The sequence below is a fragment of the Perca fluviatilis genome, chromosome 17 (assembly GCF_010015445.1).
Source record: "Perca fluviatilis chromosome 17, GENO_Pfluv_1.0, whole genome shotgun sequence".
NCBI lineage: Eukaryota > Metazoa > Chordata > Actinopteri > Perciformes > Percidae > Perca > Perca fluviatilis.
In genome coordinates this window covers 7,662,942-7,683,488 of record NC_053128.1, presented here as the reverse complement: position 1 = coordinate 7,683,488, position 20,547 = coordinate 7,662,942, and the positions used below count along the sequence as shown (strand labels likewise).

Genomic DNA, 20,547 nt, shown 5'->3' with positions numbered 1-20,547 from the left:
AATTTGTGACACATTCAACACCCACACAAGAACAACACAAACACGGACAACACCACCACACACAACACCCACAAACAACACAGACACGGACAACACCCACACACACGGACAACACCTACACGGACAACACACACGGACAACACACACACACACACACAACACACACGGACAACACCTACATGGACAACAGACAACACCCACACACGGACAACACCTACACGGACAACACCCACACACACAGACAACACCCACACACAACACACACGGACAACACCTACACGGACAACACACACGGACAACACCCACACACACAGACAACACCCACACACAACACACACGGACAACACCTACACGGACAACACACAACACACACGGACAACACACACGGACACACCACACACGTACAACACAGACATGGACAACACCCACACACATAATTGTTTCAATGATTTGAAATGACTTTTTTCACATTAATCATTTTAGGTTAGACGTGTTAATGTTGACCTGTTTTGCCATTTTTCTTAAAAATAAAATGCATTGGAGCATTTAGAGGTGTTTCTTTTTTTTCATCCAATTTATTTGAAACAATGTTTTATACCATATTTAAAAAAAAATCAAAAGCTAATTAAATTAGAGGAAATAATAGTAATTGTAATAAATGATGAGTAGCAATAATAAGTCATAATAGCTAGTTTTATCTAATGATTTGAGTACACACTACTAATAAATATAAATACTAAACTTAAGGTTCCATGTTAATACAACTCGACATGTTTAGTTTCAGCTTGGGTAAAAACTTAACGTTCCATGTTAATACAACTCAACATGTTTAGTTTTAGCTTGTGTAAAAACGTAAGGTTCCATGTTAATACAACCCGACATATTTAGTTTTAGCTTGTGTAAAAACTTAAGGTTCCATGTTAAAACAACTTAACATGTTTAGTTTCAGCTTGTGTAAAAACTAAAGTGGGATAGGGCAACGGGTTTCCACGCGATTTGCGAATAAAGTCAACTAATTTGGGTTTACAGTGTAATATTATTAGTCTAAATAAAATTAAAATTTCTTTGAAAGTGAAAAAGAACTGTATAAAAAATAACCATCTCAGTATAACTAGTACCTTTACATTTTACATTTGTAATCTGAATATGACCATAACAGACATTTTTGTGTTTTCCAAATGCCCTTAAAGTGTTGAATATCTATCCATCTATCGTATAAATAATACTGATAATAAATAATATGAAAAAAAAAAAAATTAAAAATGAAGTGTTTCTGCCACTACCTGGGCTTTTTCAAAGTTTAAATTGATTTAGGTTTTGGCAAAATGTGATTATGTTTCCAGGACATCCCTTCTATTTTTCTAGTTTGAAATTCAAAAGCAAAGATCAACAACAGTCCAGCATGTGGTGCGTTTGTCCAGTCAGGCATGGGGAACATCCTGGCTACTGCTGCACTCCTGAGGCCGGTAAATATATAATTATTGAGGAGCTCAGAAAATCTGGTAAGACTACGTTGGCCAGTCTTAATTTGCTTTTGCATTAACACGTGCAAAAATATTGTTTTTGTCAAGGATACCTTGCATTTGTTTTCTTTCTCACTTTCTCAATTTTCTCAGAGATATCTGTGGCATTTTTGTCCTGCAAGTTCTTTTTACTTGGTGGACGATGTATATTGTACATCAACACCAATATATATCTCCAATTAAGTAATATCAGCAATTCTACCGATCAGGCTCTATTAAGAAAGGTTTATGTCAATCATTTTTGGGTACATTCTGTGATTGATCATCTGTGACCTAGACTACACTAGCCCCCATCACAACTACCACAGCTAGCAGCAGCATCAACATCAGCTCTTTAAATAAAGAAATGGACTCTGTCTGCCAGAATTCTTCAGGAAAGTTGGGCTAAAGCCAAAAGATTTTATTCTAACAAGATTCTTCAGCCATGCTAGCATCTCTGTGAGGCATGGGCGGAGTTTTTTTTTTAAATAATTCAACTGTTCTATGCTAGTACTAGGCTATTCCCTAAATAAATCTAAAAAAAATTAAGTAAATGTTCTTCTCTTGGCCTAGCATTCAATTCAGAGTATTGAAGACCACATTTACTTGGCATTGTTGGGGATCCTTGATTTGTACTTAATAATTATGGGATGAATTCAAATGTAGCAGATTTTTCAGCTAAACATTCATTCTGTGAACTCTACTGCAACATAGTATAACAAAAATTGGTTTCAAGATCAGTAATGCTGTTTATGCCAAATCCCTACCCTAGCCATGTTATGTGACTCAAAGATAGCAACGTCAGACAATTTTTTGATTCTTTTGAGGGTGGCAGTAGTGAGAACAGTTAGACAGGATGTAGGTTCTACAAGATGACTTTCTTCCTTGGCAACTCTCATGTTTTTCCCGATGCACAGATTTTCAGAAATTCTATTATAGCAATTGGCTTGAAAAAGTGTCTATACAACTGCTAAAAATGGGAAAATAATCTCTAAGGGGGGACCATGCATCTGGACCCCCCTAGGTTTGGACTCCCCCCTGCTGTAAGGCTGTAGATTATTTTAGCTAAATGCCAGCAATGTTGTTAACATGCTGATAGTATTTGGCACATATGTTTATCATCTTAGTTTAACATGTCAGTATGCTAACACTGGTGAAATGGCACAAGTGCAGCTGAGGTTGATGGGAGTTACTGGTGGGGGGAAAAATATCGATACAGCATAATATTGCGATATTGTTCGTGGAAATACGATACAGATGCCAAGTATCGATCTTTTATTATATGAATGGCACATCAGAATTGAACTTTTTTTGACCTGAGTAATAAAATCAATTGCTTTTCAGATCACTAGATGGTGCAATTGTTTGTTTTTTTAGATGAACAAAAAGATAAATGTATCTTTTTAGATAAAAAAAAAAAGTTTTCTTTTGGGGACATCATTTTGGAGATAATACTTAAAAAAAAAGGGATATTTTGGAAATATTACAGTTGTCAGGGAGTACAATAAATCAATCTCTCACTAGTAGTATAGCACATTATAAGCACATACTGGAATATTAGTGATACCATATTGTATACTATCACAAACAATAGGCTCACTGGTACTTTAAGTTACATCACAGAATTTACATCAAGCTCTTCTAAAAATATAGAACCAGTCTAGGTTGTTACCTGTAATTCAACTTCCTGTGGTCTACAGCTTATTAAAACAGCATGGTACCATGATCAGGCCGCCCTGTGAGCTTTTAAAAGTGACTCTGTCATCATGTAGCCTCGCCCCCCAGGCTCTTATAATCAGTCACTTCCGCAGCCACACACACTACAGCTGTCCACAGGGAGCACAGAGCACAGAGCAGCAGCCACACAAGGGTCGGGAGGTATACACAGTCAACAGAACACAATGATGAGGGTCAGCCTGCAAACTCTGATAACATGTAAGTGGACTCTGACAGCAATGCATGCTATTTGATGTGGTGAACATTCTAAATTGTCTCTTTGTATTTTTATGTGGAAGATGTGTCAATGTCTTGAGCAAGTCAGAATATGGGCAGCAGTGGTGGAAGAAGTACTCAGATCCTAATGCCACACTGTAAAAATGCTCTGTTAAAAGTAAAAGGTCCTGCATTGAAAAGTTTACTTAACTAACAGTATGTAAGTATCATGAGGACAATGTACTTAAAGTAGTAAAAGTAAAAGTATGCAGAAAAATCCTCACATTATAAAAACTGGAAACGATCAAAACAGTTCTGTCAATAAACTAAGTGTTTAATGGTCTAATCATTTCAGCTGTAGGCCGTTATATTGTTGGGTAGTTACATTTATATAAAACATCTTATTTCATATATGTTTTGTTTGCAAAAATCCTAATCTGTAGTTACTAAAGCTGTAACAGATGAATGTAGTGGAGTAAAAAGTACAATATTTCTCTCTGAAATGTAGCGGAGTAGAAGTAGAAAGTGGCATGAAAAGAAAAGACTCAAGTAAAGTGCAAGTACCCTAAATTTGTACGTACAGTACTTGAGTTAATACTTAGTACTTAATTACATTCCACCACTGATGGGGAGGATCACACATTAAGTGTCAATATAATTCACTAAATTGAAGAAAAGTTTGGCTGAGCGAGGTGGAGGGAATGCAGATGTTGAAAGTTGACAAGCCACCTCTACTACCTTATGAATTCTGATTAATATTCAGGCTCCATTGCAAAAAATGTTTACCTCTTACTATATGGTGTAGCTCGGAATTGTTGAAAATGTCTCCAAATTCCATTTTAGTTGCTGGTTGGGTGAGACAGTTTCCTGTTTACAACCTAAGTGTTGTAACATTTCAGGTTACAGCATCTTTTAAGAAGAAGAAGAAGGCTTTTTTTTCACTGGTTGTGAATTACCAGTGTCACAGGATAATTTTCAAGAGAAAAACGTTAAAATTTCATGGGGGTTAACATTACATTATTAAAACCAAGCTGCTGCCACTTGCCAGGACCCTCTTGTAAAAGAGATTTGTAATCTCAAGGAGTTTTTTATCCTGGTTAAATAAAGGTTTGATTACACAACCGAATGCTTCTTTGTTGTGTAACGTTTGGTGCTAAGCTCCAAAATGTCCTCTTTTTCTTTCAAAAAGTGAAAAAGTACATTGGATTTTTCCACCCTTAAAACTGTGTGATCATTAAACAGATTTGTGTAGATGGCACACTAAAAAACACTGTGCTGTTTCAAAACCTGTACACAGGATAATGTGTAATCACTTCAATTTATTTCCGACTTTCTGTCACAGGACGATGAAAAAAACACCACTTTATTTATAATTTCCATTAGAATTGTTTTGTGTCTCTCTCTCTGATCTCTCTATAAAGACTAGTTAATACACCAGTGACAAATCAGAGTACCAGAAGACTGGAAAACCTTAAATTAGTCATATCTGATCTCTCTGTACTTTCTGACTTCCCACCTTGTCCGTTGCAAGCAGCCCCAAGCCCATTGGAATCTATTCAAGACCTATTAAATAAATCTCTACATCTTAGAAATATATAGTTAGATTATTTTTTAAAGGCTCAGTAATAACCTACAACAGCTGGTCACTGTAGTTTTGTACATACAGTACTCAAACGGGGAAATAGTGCATTTGTTGGGAACTATTTTCAGCAGTGGATTAATACACATGTAGTGTTCTAGTGAGTATTAATGGCAGCATGTTTTTTTGTCTTTTCATAGGATTTATTTACAATTAAAAAAAATGTAAATAATAAAAATAATAATAATTATGGCATTATTTTTTTGTTGTGCATGGTTGGGACCCTTTGCGTCACTTTTTGATGCTCTGGGTCGAGACTGATTTGGCATAATTTTTCAACGTGCAGGGTAATACCCTTTAGTTAGTGTAAGGGAAAGATTGTGGGTGGAGTTTAAAATTTCAAGACCAAGCGTCATTATTTGACGAGTTGGGAGTGAGAATGGGTTGGAACATTACACCTATATGTAATTGCTTGAGATTTTATTCCAAAACCATAGGCATTAATATTAATAACAGCCGCAGGTTTTCTCCAGGTATCCTAGCCTGGTTTGTTCTTGCCTTGAAGCTAGCTAGCTTTACATCCGCCCACCTGTTTTATTGATTTATTTCTCCACCTTGCCATCCATGGTCGGAGGAAGGAACTTGTTTTGGTGGAACATTTGCACCCCGCTCAAGAAAACGTCACGTAAAATATTAAATGAAGTTAACTGTTCACACAATACAGTAACATGAGCCATTTAAATTAGCTGGATACATGATTAAATGTAATTTGCTCTTACCAGTGTATCACTGCGTGTACTTCGTCGATAGCAATCCCCACCAATCAGTCCCAAAACGTCCTAGTTAAATAGTAAATAACCGTAAGCTTATTCTTTGTAAATCTCCACAATCATTCCCCGAAAGTACCAAGCAGCCATAATGCACGATCCAAATTCTTTCTTCATTGCCATTTTTACCATGTGAACAGAGTTGGAGAATAGCAGCGGAAGGTGAGGGTCAATTATACTGGAAGTGTACTTCGGTTGGTCCAGACTATGGGGACCATAAACAAAAAGAATCACTGTTGTATGCTCCAATATGTGTTGTAACACATTGCTGCAGGAATGTGCTTTAAAGAAACATCTTTGAATTGCAGGTCTACTCTGGTGCGGTGCACTGACGACGATGACGACGACAACAACAAACGTCACCTCCCAGGCTACGACTGGGAAATCAACTACTCAACCTGCCATGTCAACTAGTCCTGTCGCCAATAGAAACGTCACCGATACAACTCCCTCCACCAACAATACAGCTTCCGTAACAACTGCTTCAGTCACTTATATAAATTCCACCAGTGCGACTCTGCCCACCAACAATACAGCTTCCGTGACAACTGCTAATGTTTCCAAAGTAAATTCAACCAGTGCGACTCTGCCCACCAATGATACAAGTACAGTGACAACTGCTAATGTTCCCAAAGTAAATTCAACCAGTGCGACTCTGCCCACCAATGATACAAGTACAGTGGCAACTACTTATGTCACCGATATAAATTCCACCAGTGCAGCTCCATCCATCAACAATACAGCTGCCACCCCAACTTCAGCCACCACTGTGAAAAACAACACTCCAGACTCGGCCACTTCACCTGAAACACAAACCGTGTCCATGTCTTCTTCATCTTCTTCCTCATTCGCATCATCCCCATCTATAACAACGGGCACCCAGGCCTCTAGCACCAGCATTACCAGCTCCGGCACCACACTACAGGAAGGACACGAGTCCAAGGCTCTGAGCTCAGGTACGCAGCCAAACAAAGTTCTTGGTTTGTTTTTCACATTTGTTCCAGTAAAAGTTTAAAAAGAATATAAAAAAAATGTCTGTGTGACAGGTTTATGCACATCAATGTATATCCTCATTCAATCTTTATTTTACACTCTAGTTCAGAGATCTTCAACAGGGGGTCCGGGATACATCCACAGATACAGTTAAGCTTAAGGATTCACTGTGCCACATTTTAACATTAAAACATGATGTATATATGAATACGTCAACAATTATTGTAGTAGGTTAGTATTGACATTAACACAGTAAACACATTAATGAAGTAGACAACGTCCACAGCAGTGTATTTTTTTTTCTTCGTCTGGTTAACAAGTTTTTAGCTGTGACTGTCCTTCCTTTGCCGTACCTGAAGTTGCTGCATTTTGCTGCTGTCTGTAGATTCCTTCATGCACAACTCATTCTTTTGGATGTTTCATACGCAAATGTTTTAACAGCAGCGTTTTAACGAGACAAATCGGCATTGCAAATTGAACGTGTAGCCTTTGACTGAAAGTACTGCCAAACAACACTATTCTGTCGAATCCAAAGCCGAATCCTGGATTCAGTGCATTACTGCGATCTCTCTCTCTCTCTCTCTCTCTCTCTCTCTCTCTATATATATATATATATATATATATATATATATATATATATATATATATATATATATATATATAGTAGGGGGTCCCTGCATCTCTTTTTCAGCTGAGGGGTCTTGCTCTAGATAATAGCCCTCTTTTACAAGTTAATCTTTTCACTAAAAAGAATCTATAGGAAGAAGACCAAGGAGCATATTCGCAAAGAATGAAGGTCCTATTCACAAAAGATATTGTGCTGTTAGGTTCCAATGGCATGAAATTTTTTTTTGAACATTAATATGAGTTCCCCCAGCCTGCCTATGGTCCCCCAGTGGCTAGAAATGGTGATAGGTGTAAACCGAGCCCTGGGTATCCTGCTCTGCCTTTGAGAAAATGAAAGCTCAGATGGGCCGATCTGGAATCTTCCCTTTATGACGTCATAAGGAGAAAGGTTACCTCCCCTTTCTCTGCTTTGCCCGCCCAGAAAATTTGGACTGCCCATGAGAAAGACAGAGACATCATGGCTTTCAAACGAGCAATGTGGCAGTTGGTCAAAGCCACACCCCCAAACCCCTCCACCTTGCCCCCCCTCTCTCCCCCCCCTCTCTCCTCCTCAATAGCATCCTAAGGAAAGCTCATTGTGGGACTGGCTCTAGTGGCTGTAATTCTGCACCAAGGCTGAATTTCAGGAAAGAGACTTCAGATACAGTATTAGGGGACCACTAAGGCCTATATAAAAGAGACTTCAGATACAGTATTAGGGGACCACTAAGGTCTATATAAAAGAGACTTCAGATACAGTATTAGGGGACCACTAAGGCCTATATAAAAGAGACTTCAGATACAGTATTAGGGGACCACTAACACCTATATAAAAGCATCCAAAGAGCACCATGTCATGGGACCTTTAACTAAGTAGTTGTGTTGCATAAACATAACCAAACTGCGACCATTTCACAACATTAAAGACTTGTTTAAAACCATGGCCGTTAAGTTCAAAACCACGGCCGACGTTCTGTGGTTTAGATATGAGCTCATACAACGCTCATTTGGTTCGTATTAGAGGGTAGGAACAAATTAACCTGCTTGTCCTATGGTTGGAATAAAGGAATAGGAATAAAAGGATTGCTTCGACCCAACATGGTCCAGGAGTTTTTTTATAGGCCACATACATGGTGGTGCTATAACTGCAGCAAAGAGAAGCTTTCTAAACTATGAATTTAATGAATATGCGGACAAAAGTTGCATTAGGGTAAGGGGTTAGGGCGATCACACCTCTCTGATTTAAGAGGTCGTATGCACACATGCATTGTCCATGATTCAGATTATTAGTTCCACCTTCTCTTTGACCTCCTTTAGCACTGTGTCGATCTGTGGTTAATATCTGAACACTTTACTCTCACACTTCCTTGTTTACTTTGCAGCAGAGTCTTTACCAGTTGAATATTTGAAAGCGAATGTCAGCTGTATGAGGAGAAAAGGCTGTCTGCTAGTTCTCTCATTCTATCATTCACAACACTGTTTAACCACTGACTACTCTGGTAAGAAATTGCTCAAGTAAAAGTAAAAATGACCATTGGACATACCAAGTAAAAGTATACAAATAAAAATAAAAACAAACCACTCAAAAGTACAAGTTACTTTGTGTTTTTATATTGTTTAGTGTGTGGAAGCTAGAATTCCTTTTATGCAAGTCCAAGTCAAGTTTTTGGGGCACAACTCAAGCCAGTATTTGGTCAAGAGTCATGTTTCTTTTTGCATTTGTTACATCTGCTGTGCATCAGATTAGAAATATCCACTGTGCAACATAGTTTTTTGTTTTATAGGGATTGCACTTTGCTTTGCATATTGGACATCTAATATTTTTATCTACATGGTATCAATAATACCACGTTGAAATATCATACTTGCTTGCTGCCTTGCCTACTATCGTTGCCTGTATCTGTTGTTACTTTGATAAGGACATGTAGCCAAACAAACCACTTGCTTTGTATATGATTTGCCTTCTCCACTAGCACAGGCACCCAATGCAATATGATTAGTCAAAAAGCGTTTACGAAAATAATCTTTAAAACATAAACAAAATATTGTGGCAAGCATTCTGTAAGAATGACTGCAACCTATTTTTGAATGAAGTAGTGTAAGAACAGAGTGACCTGAGTGTCGCTCGTAAAGCCCAACATCACTGTTTTATCCGCCCATTTAGTATTGTGCTCTCCCTATGCGTCACAAAGATTATTGTTTCCTGAATAAATAACACATGGTAGCCTACTGAGTGAAAGCCAAGATCATTTTCAACATGCCACGTAATGAATGCACCATTTCTATAAAACAAATAGCAACCGATGTGAATTAGAGAAAGGAAATAGGCTAAAAAGCTATGCACTGTGTGACGAGATCAGTGATCCCAGTGATCATCTGACTTACACGTTTATACAGTGAATAGCTTATAGACATAGACCACATAGACTGAAGAGGCTTTTAATATGGCATTAATGGAAAGTAAAAGTATTTCTGCGGAATTTTAAAAAGGGTGATTCAGGCCGCTTTCAAAAACGGCCCCCAGTTCCATAGTGTGCAGTTACTGGATTTGAGTTACATACCTACAACAACCAAATATATATTTACCTGATTTTCTCAATTATTGCAATTGCCCAGCTCATTAATATCTTGCACAAGCACGTCTCTTTGTATCGCAAGTAAAGCTCTCCTTCGTTACCATGTGCACACAGCTTGGATTACAGCTCCTTTTGGTTTTTCATTGTAACAAAATGTATAGTAGATAATATACTATTTGTAACAAAGGTATAAGTTGCAAATGTAGTGAAGATAAAAGTAGATTAAGGGCCCAGAAAAAGTAAAAGTACTGTTTTAAAAAAGGAATGTGAAATGTGAAAACTGTTACTGGTCCCAAAAAAGGAATACTTTTTTTACTTATTTGCCTTACTCGTAACTTGTTACTACCCACCCGTTTTTATCATATTAACTTAATCTTTACAAAGACATTTTACACAAGTCTTACAGCTCTATATATCCATTCTTACTACTTCTTAGTGAATGTATTTGCCCTGTTTAAGTGCCATGCACTAAAGCCCCAACAACTTCACGTTTTAGGTGTTGTCCTGTTACTGAGTTTTAACTGTGTTCCTCGTGTGCTAAAAATAACTTTCTTCCCGTCATCAGTAACCATTGAATTTGATAATGCATCTGACTCTGAACTTTTATAGCGTCTCTCCAGGGCGGCCGTTTTATGAACTTGACTGTTGAATTTTTTTTTTATCTCCACCTAACACAAACCTTTATCTTACACTCCACCCACCTAATGCCAAATGAGTTCAAAGATCAGTCAGCTTTGTTCCATGACAATTTGAAGAATGATAATCTACAGTAAACAGACAAAATTACATTTTGTCAGAGCATTCAACAGAGTCCCCAAATCCCTCAAATGCCCTCCCAGACCACTGTTGAGCCTCAACAGTTAATCGTTCTAGTCTAGATGGAAACAGGGGTATAATAAAGCATTTTGGACATTATTTCAGCTTGCTAGCCAATTTAATCTTAAAATAGACACTTGAATGATAAAGAAATAACAGGTTGTGAAAACAAAAAAATTAAGCACCCTATGCGCTTGAGAAAACTAAAATAATAGTTGATCCTCTACACATCTTTGGCCATTTTTTGCTATTTTTGTCCAGAAATAGGGTCAATATGTTGTCAAATGTCAAACATGACCATTCCATTAAATCCCTGGGGTCAGAATTGTATGGGAAAATGTGTTCATTTGTCTCTGTATGTTGTTTACTTCTAATGTTATGCCACTTTCTATATCATTTTTTTGATTTTTCGGGTTCGGGTGCAGCAAAGAGTTAAAAATGAAGCCTTTGGGACATTATTTCAGCTTGGTACCTGGCAAATTCTGAAAATAGACACTTTAAGGATTTAAAAAAAATCAGGTTGCATAAAAAAAGCCAGGGGGTGCGCGTGGACCCCTGTTTCCATCTAATCTATTACTTGGTGTTTTTTTCAGCCAAGGCTCAACCTTTGACTTTAGAGGGAGATGTCGGGAACAGATGGTGTTTATTGCTTGAATTCTGCTTCCAGATAAGAGGATTGAATTTGTGTGAAAGTGATCTGAACATTAACGCTAGTAAAATCTAACATGTACAAATAAACCGTCAGCCATGTACTTTTCTACAAGGAGATTACTAATTAATACATAAACTCAAAGGTCAGCATGGTCTGTTGGAAAAGGAATCTTAAGGCCATGGTACATTTTGAGGCAAAGTGGCCATCACGTTTGACCTGATACACAGTTAGAGATTAAACTCATTCACATTAAGTATCACACAGGCCAGCCACAAACTGTATGGGTCGGACCAAGGCGTCTTTAGATGGTGACAACACTTAAAACCTCATAAAACTCACACCTTATTTGTTTTTGTTTTGCTAGTGTCATGGCTCTATGGATAGCAACGGCTATTGGTCAGTCCATAAGTCCACCATTCAGACTGAAATATGTCAAAACTTATTAGATGGATTGCCATGAAATTGCTAACCTGACGCGCCAGATGGTTTGTTAACACAGATCCATCCGAGAGGCCATCATATAAAGGGCACGCACTGTTAAAATATACCTGGCAGCTGATTGGATGAACCATCTGTCTATCACGTCCTCCTTTGTCGAACAGTCACGGCCATAAACCACGCCCGTAGCTCCTCACCGGACGCTGATTGGTTCAGTTCACTGCTGTCCGGACACAAATGCATTACTTGAACCATGGCAAGATAGATTTTGTGTGATATGTGATCCCTTGATATTGCAAGAATCTAGCTGCCATGCAATGTTATGAAATTGCTAGATATTCATGGTTCATAAAAAAATAGGACTGGACACTTTTCAACTCACGTAGATACTTAGAAAGCTTTGAAGGCTCAGTGCTGGATCATAAAAGTGAATAGACGTGCATGCAAATAAAGCTACTTAGGACAGCACTCCAATTATTGCCACGCAATGCCACGACGTTTTGGGCAGCACCCATCCTCAGTGTGTGCACAGGCAATTACAAAATTGGGGAGGAGCTCCTGGCTGCTACGGGCATGGTTTACGGCTGCGAGTGTTCATTCAAAACAACAATGGCGGACGGGATAGACGGATGGTTCATCCAATCACCTGCCAGGTATATTTTGAAAGTGCCTGCCCTTTCCCAAATAGTTTCCAATGACGGCCTCTCAGATTATTCTGTGTAAAAGGGTACCTACTTTTTTTTTTCAACCTGGACCCTATTTTCCTATGTTTCTGTGTCTAAGTGACTGATGAGAACAACAATCTTTGACATTGGTCCCGTATTGAGCAAGATCGCTGCAGTCCGCAGCGGCGAAACAAGCTACAATGTAGGTTAACAGGGCATTTGTGGAGCTTGTATTTACGCTCACACGTGCACACGCTGAGGAAGGGTGCTGCCGAAAAAAAAAATTTGTGTGGCAAAAAAAATTGGGAGTGCTTTCCTAGTCAGTCCTTCCAGAAAAATGAGTTTTTTTGTGATTGTTGCGGGCAAAAATCCTTGATTATGCGGCACATTTTCTTAAAAAATGCGATGTAATATGCGGGATAATTATGCAGTTTTATGCAATGAAATTGCGGGAACTTGCAAAAATTGCGGTTTGATGAAAAAGAGAAAAAATGTGATTTCCCCAACACCCTGCTATTCAATGATGTTCACATCGTGTAATTACGTCACTTCATAACGTTCCCATGACAACGGGAAAATGGCTGCTCGTGTGAAGTAAACGCAACATTTTTCAACTTTCTGCTAAGATATTATGGGACTTTTTTGCAACGAAAATGCGGGGATTATTAAATCATGCAAGCCCCGCATATTTTGCGCGGAAATCGGCAATTTATGCGGCGTATTTGAAAAAAATGCGGCCCCCGCATAAATATGCGGACTTTGGCTGATTAGGCATTGAATTATGCGATCGCATAATCGCGTTTTTTTCTGGAGGGACTGCCTAGTGTGGCCGTTATTCAGATAGTCATGGGTCCCAGACGATCAATCCTAATGACTTTGGTGATCCCCTGACTTTTCATCTAGCACGACCATGAAGTTGATGGTGTGGTTTGGAGTGGAAATAAAATAAAATGTATTACTATTATTATTATTATTATTATTATTATTATTACATTCACGTTGCAGTTCGATACTGATGTGGCCGTGACATGTAGCTACAGCGCAAGTTAGTTTTACTGTTGTTTGTCTTTCAACACTACTCTGGCAGCCTGCCAACCTCTGGTAATCAAACACAGAAAGGGACATGCCCACTCCAGCCGACATTTCTGATATTTCCCCAAATACCTTTTTTATTTCTTTTCATAATAAAAACAAATAGCAATACATTTAGGAAACACTAACATTATTTTAGACTACAAAGAGGATCACAGAGAGGGTGTGATTCCAGTTGGAAGTAAATGGCACTTATGGGGGCAAACTCTAGCTCACCCAGTAAAGTGTGCGCCCCATGTAAGCTGAGTCCTTGGCAGCGGCCTGCGTTTGAACCCGTAAAGCAGGGGTCACCAACACGGTGCCCGCGGGCACCAGGTAGCCCCCAAGGACCACATGAGTAGCCCTTAGGCCTGTTCTAAAAATGAAACTTAAATATTGATATTATCTGTTTCCCACCTTGTTAAGTCATTGTTGATAATTATTGTGAGAAATCATTAACACGATCAGTGTCTTCACATAGATGAGTAGCATTAATCATTAATAATCATATATAACTAAAGGCAAACTGAGCACATTTGTTATTTCAGAAGAGTGTATCAAACTGGTAGCCCTTCGTATGACTCAATACCCATGAAGTAGCTCTCAGTTTCAAAAAGGTTGGTGACCCCTGCTGTAAAGTAATGTAATAACTCTTTCAGTGAGTAATGTGTAATGAATAAGTAATTTATAGTTTCCATGTAAGTTGCGCAGCACTGGTGATAAGCAAGCTGAAGTTTAAGTTATGAAGTGTTGTGTAAAAGGTGGAAAGGGAAAAATGTAGGAAGACGTAGCATGGAATTGCTTTTAAAAACTTTGAATGGATCTTTATTGCGGGAATAAAAAACATTTGTTTAAAAACAATGGATATATCAGACTTATTGTCTCTCTCTTTCTCCCTCTCTCTCTCCCCCCAGGAAGTATTGCAGTCATTCTCTGTGCGTTCATCGTAATCGTCCTCCTAGTGTTTGTCGGGCTGTACTACTACAGGATCCGGTGAGTCCAAAGCTCAAACAAATCTCCTGCAAAGCACTCACATGCTACGGTTAATGTACTCACACTGAAGTCATTACATTGTGTGGGAAAGGTAGATTATATTCATATTGAAAAACAGCAATTCCAAATGTGTCCCTGCTCTTAGCCTCGCAGAGGACAGTCAGTGACTTTTTGGCCCAATCCTTTAAAAAGGTCCCAGGACATGAAAATGTCACTGTAAGAGGTTTTTTAACATTAATATGAGTTCCCCCAGCCTGCCTATGGCCCCCCAGTGGCTAGAAATGGTGATAGGTGTAAACCGAGCCCTGGGTATCCTGCTCTGCCTTTGAGAAAATGAAAGCTCAGATGGGCGGATCTGGAATCTTGCTCCTTATGAGGTCATAAGGAGCAAGGTTACCTCCCCTTTCTCTGCTTTGCCCGCCCAGAGAATTTGGCCCACCCATGAGAGAGAGACATCATGGCTTTCAAACGAGCAAAGTGGCAGTTGGTCAAGGCCACACCCCCACCAGTGTTGGGAGTAACGGCGTTTAAGTATAACAGCGTTACTAACGGGGTTATTTTTTCAGTAACGGAGTAATCTAATTACTTTTCCCATCGCCGTTATCGTTACTGAGAATGTAAAGTGGCGCGTTACTACAATTTGGTTGAATGAAGCGCGAGGTGACATCAGCTGCCTGGAGAGAGCAGGGGGGGGGATGATGACACCGTTACATATGACTGCACGCTCTGACTACCACTAAACACAAGACAGCGACGAGCCAGGGAAATTCAAAGGTAACGTTCTCGAACTGGAAGTACCGGCACTACTTCTCTTTCATTGAAATCAAAGGCAAGAATGTTTATGTAACATGCACGCTATGCCAGGGAAAAAAAGACTTTATCCACGTCTGCCTCAAACAACTCGAATCTTATGAAGCCCCTCACATCAACACGACACTTGTTGCTGCTGCTAACCCAACCCCAAGCCCAAATGCAGCTAGCGTTCCAGCGAAGGAGACAGAGACACTCTGTTAAAACAAGCAACGCTCGATTTTTCGGGTCAGCAACAGGTGACCAAGGCCGAGCTGAACACATCAATCAGCTAATGTTATAGAACGTAGCCTAATAGCGTTATAGAACATAAAAAATAATGTCACAGTTACTTTGCTGAGTAACTAATTACTTTTACAATGTGGTAACTCAGTTACTAACTCAATTACTTTTTGGGAGAAGTAATTTGTAACTGTAACTAATTACTTTTTTAAAGTAAGATGACCAACACTGATCCCCACCCTCCACCTTGCCCCCCCCTCTCTCCTCCTCAATAGCTACAGACACAGAAATGGCACATCCTAAGGAAAGCTTATTGTGGGACTGGCTCTAGTGGCTGTAATTCTACACCAAGGCTGAATTTCAGGAAAGAGACTTCAGATACAGTATTAGTGGACCACTAAGGTCTATATAAAAGAGACTTCAGATACAGTATTAGGGGACCACTAAGGTCTATATAAAAGAGACTTCAGATACAGTATTAGGGGACCACTAAGGCCTATATAAAAGAGACTTCAGATACAGTATTAGGGGACCACTAAGGTCTATATAAAAGAGACTTCAGATACAGTATTAGGGGACCACTAAGGCCTATATAAAAGCATCCAAAGAGGACCAGGTCATGGGACTTTTAAAAGCAGAGTTCACCCAAATCACATAACCTAAAAGGTTGTTTTTCTGTCTGAGATTTCTGCCTCCGCAATGAAGATGAAAGGAATTTGATTAGCAAAGCTCATAGCGTTACATTTCAAAGAATCAAAAGCAGTGTTTTTTTCCACAAACCGAACTCGCTGTGAACAGCTTTCATGGGGACTATCCTTACCAAAGTAGAACACTGAAAACTGTTCACCGACCAAATTTAATTCAACCAATGGGATTATTTCAACCTTCAAAATGTTTGTATAACCAAAAGAGCCGTTATTTAGGTATCTTTATTTCCCATTATCCATTGCAGGACTACTGTCATCTAATCTGTCTGCCTGTATTAGTGAATATACCGGAATGATTCCCTGTCACATTTCTTTCCTTTTTTCTCCACTCCATTTCTCACTCTTATTTTCTCTACTTCCTCTCCATTCCAGACACAGATCCTATGGCCCTCTTCTGGAAAACACTGAACGCACCAGTTTTGGAAACTTCGGCAACCCAATGTATGACCCTTAAATCTTAAATTAAATTAGATCTAATCCAATCAGAGTTCTGAATCATCTTGTATTAGACTACTTACCAACAATGACACCAATTAAAATTAGAATAAAAGGACTATTTGAGTACTAAATGCACATGTGCTGTTACTGAGCGCTGCTGGTGATTAGGTTGAGATTATGTTAAATTGCAAACTGTCTTTTTCTGTTTTATGTTGTCTGTTTTGTCACTGTATATTTTAATATGGAACTATTATACTGCTCTCTTGGCCAGGACTCCATTGAAAATGAGATTCTGAATCTCAATGGGATTATTTCCTGGTAAAATAAAAGGTTAATAAAAAAATAAATAATAAAATGACTTCGGGGCGGTCACATTTTAGAACTTATAGCGTGATTGCAAAATGCAAAACAAATGTGACGTTTCTATTGAACTTTGTTCAAGTAGCCTCATTTTTTTTTTTTTTATAGTTAACAAGGAAGGACACAGAGTTGCAGTTTTTACTCAGGTAGCTTTTAAAAACAGCTCTGGCTGCATAGATACAGCACGAAATTATAGTACCAAAAGTGAAAGGTTAAATCACAGTAAAAACAAGCGTGTTCATCAGGGATATCATGTATCTCACAGCATATTTGTAAAAAAGAAAAAAGGTGTGGATTAAAAAAAAAAAAAAAAAAAGTTAAAAAAAACTTTGTAAAATGGAATATTGAAAGGCAGTATTTAGGAGTGGTAATAGATGAGGAAGATCTGAGAAGTGATAATGTTTCACTGTGAAAGCTGCAATGGGGAAAAAAAAAAAAAGTGTGTGATAAATGAAGTAAAAAATATAAAAATAAGGCTTGAATTTAGACAGAACATACAGTTCAATTAATCCGCAGAAGACATGACACAAATGTTTCTTGTTTAATGATGGATTGTTCTGTCAGGCACCTATACTGAGATACTTTTTTCCAAGGCAGTAATCATAATATATAATATGTATATTATTGTATTATATAAATATTGTAATATCTATGCTCAAAATCCCTCTCCCAATATATTGATAGGCTAATATATATTGCTATTCTAGGACAGGCAACTATGCAGATTTGGTCCCCCCCCCTCCCATGTTCACTTTGTGCTTATGGCCTTGCTTTCTTCTGATTTAAAATGTGAATTGATAAGGTTTCAGTCCCAACAGAAGATAAATGTTAAATATCAACCTGAATGCAGCCAGCTACACAAATCTCAAAGCTTAGACAGCGCTCATCTACAAATGTCCTGCTTTTGAATGTACTTTATGATTCTGTAGATTATAGGGGGAGGTGAAGCAAGTTTGTATTGAGTGCCATTTGTATTGAGAGGAAAAGAGCAATGGAAGATGGAGATTCTGAGAAAGTGCTGAAAAGGATGGCGACGACACTTAACAACACTTATCGAGTTTGGAAGTAAGATTGAGGCAGAATCCTGAAATGAATATGAGCAATATGAGCAATTTTGAGCAAAAAGGTAAAAGCTAATGCTGGCTTTCATGTCCTTGCAAGCGTTTCAGAATTTCTCCTATAATCTGGAGAGTAGAAACATTTTTATGCAACACAAAAAGGGGCATCGTTAGCGTCAGCAGCTATGACAACCCAGACAGGAGACTAATTATCTGAGGTTTCATTCATTCATTTTCAAATGAAGTGTTTTAAAGTGTTTTTTTTTATATTATTTATTTTTTAAATAAACTAAATGGTGCAGAGGCAGAGAGGGAGACTGGCCCCTGGTATTCATCCTTCTGAGGTGTCCTTGAGTAAAACACTGAATCCCCTTCCTGCTCCATGTGCCGCTGACCTTTGACCTCTCTGTAGAGGAACCAAATAGAACAGCAATCATTTTAGAATGGAGGACGGGAGATAATTGAAGTCACATTACATGTGGCCTTAATGCAGTGTGGGGCAGGGGACTGTGTCTCTCCCAAAACTGATAAACTTCAACTTTTAGTTTTAGTTTTTTTTTTTATTATCATTATTGAATGTTATTAGTGCGATGTGTTTTCATGTGTCTGTGTGATTTTGCTTTGCTGAGCAGCTCCGCCAGACTGCATTTTTTTGGGGGGGGCATTTTTAGGCCTTTATTTGACAGGACAGCTGAAGACATGAAAGGGGAGAGAGGGGAGGTAATGACATGCAGTAAAGGGCCGCAGGTCGGAGTCGAACCCGGGCCCGCTGGGTCGAGGTGTAAGCCTCTATACTGTATATGGGCACCCGCTCTACCAACTGTGCTATCCGGGCGCCCCAGACTGCATTTCAGATTGTAATTTTCGCCCCTTCAGTATTTCATTTGGTAATGTTTGTTTGCACTTAGGTGAATAATAATGTGACATTTCATTGTGCGATATGATTGTATTAAATTGTTTGTGCAATAAAAGTGATGAAGAAATAATGTGAGTCCCTGTGATGGTTGTTTAGAGGAAACTCAATGATAATGAGTGGCATGACAAATGCAAGCACCCACAAGCATTGGTATGCTTTTCTTAGCCGTGCTAGCGGCGTGGCTCTCGGGATGGCACCGTCAGTCTGTTGGTCCACCACTTTGGTCCAGACTTCTATCTAATTACTAACTAATAACCTATATCTTAATAACTACTGAATGTATTGCCATTACGTTTTATACAGACATTCATGGTCCCCAGAGGATGAAGCCTACTGATTTTGGTGATCCTCTTTCCCCCCATGACGATGACATTTGCAGCTTTGATTGAAATGTCTCAACAACTTTGATTTTCATGTAATTGGTTGCAGACGTTCACTTTTTGGATGTCCTGACTTTTCTACTTGACACATTTTCATCATCACTTCAAAATGTGTCAAGTAGTGGGCTTTATGACTAAATGCCTGTGAAACTAATGACGTTCCCACCAACTTCAGCAACCGACAAACAGACAGTTCAGCTTGAGGCCCAGACACACCAAATCAAAGAACTAGTGGCGACAAAGTGCCCAAAAAGTTGCACTCCAACAAACCGTAAAGACTACCGCCTATAGCCAACTAGCGTGAGAGAAAAGATACCATACCTCTCCATACCAGCAGGTGGCAGTAGTATGTATTCATCATTTAAAAGACCGACAGGATGGATTTAGGATGCTAGTTAGCCAGTTAGCACATTAACATTGACTTTAGTCATTTGCTTGCTTTTTCCACTTCCGTTTCTCTTCTCATGCCCCGATTTGCTTAAGCTGAACAGCCAATCAGAGTGATCTCTCTCAGGTTTACACCTCTACGCAACGGGCCCGAGTTTTCTCTCGCACGACCAAAACTACTTTTGAACGTACACACGTTCCATCAAAACAAGTTCCTTCCCGAGGCTATTTTGCAGCGGCTCCGTGCAGAGCTTAGCGCCGCCCACGACGATTGTGATTGGTTTAAAGAAATGCCAATAAACCAGAGCACGTTTTTCTCCCATCCCGGAATGCTGTGTGGACTAGCCAGACCCTCCTCTGCAGCGCTGTGGATGATGGTCTGGCAAAGGGAGACTATGCTCAGGGTTGCTTAAAAGGTTGCTTTGGACCAAAGAAGCGCTGAAACAATTAGTCTATGAATTCATCTGTCAAACTACAAATTGTGGAGTCATGAAAAATAATCTTGGGATGGAAAACTGCAGCCAGAGGACAGAAAAGGTTCCGATCTTTCAGCTCAGAATAGACCAGAATAACATCTGTAGCTATCTTAACACAAAAGCATGATAGCTTTTCAAACACG

The 20,547-nt window shown here is 39.0% G+C and overlaps 1 protein-coding gene across 2 annotated transcripts; it reads left to right on the top strand.

Annotated features, from left to right (window-relative positions):
- Window positions 1–3,336: 3,336 nt before the first annotated feature.
- Window positions 3,337–19,231, top strand: parm1 (prostate androgen-regulated mucin-like protein 1). 2 transcript variants are annotated; one of them, XM_039780862.1, is made up of 5 exons: window positions 3,337–3,437; window positions 6,149–6,409; window positions 6,479–6,796; window positions 14,572–14,650; window positions 16,762–19,231. In XM_039780862.1, the coding sequence occupies exons 1-5, from the start codon at window positions 3,404–3,406 to the stop codon at window positions 16,841–16,843; spliced, it is 774 nt and encodes a 257-aa protein (XP_039636796.1). In that variant the 5' UTR covers window positions 3,337–3,403; the 3' UTR covers window positions 16,844–19,231. The 2 variants fall into 2 exon arrangements, with proteins under 2 accessions (XP_039636796.1, XP_039636795.1); XM_039780861.1 differs by having other exon boundaries at window positions 6,149–6,796.
- Window positions 19,232–20,547: the final 1,316 nt, after the last annotated feature.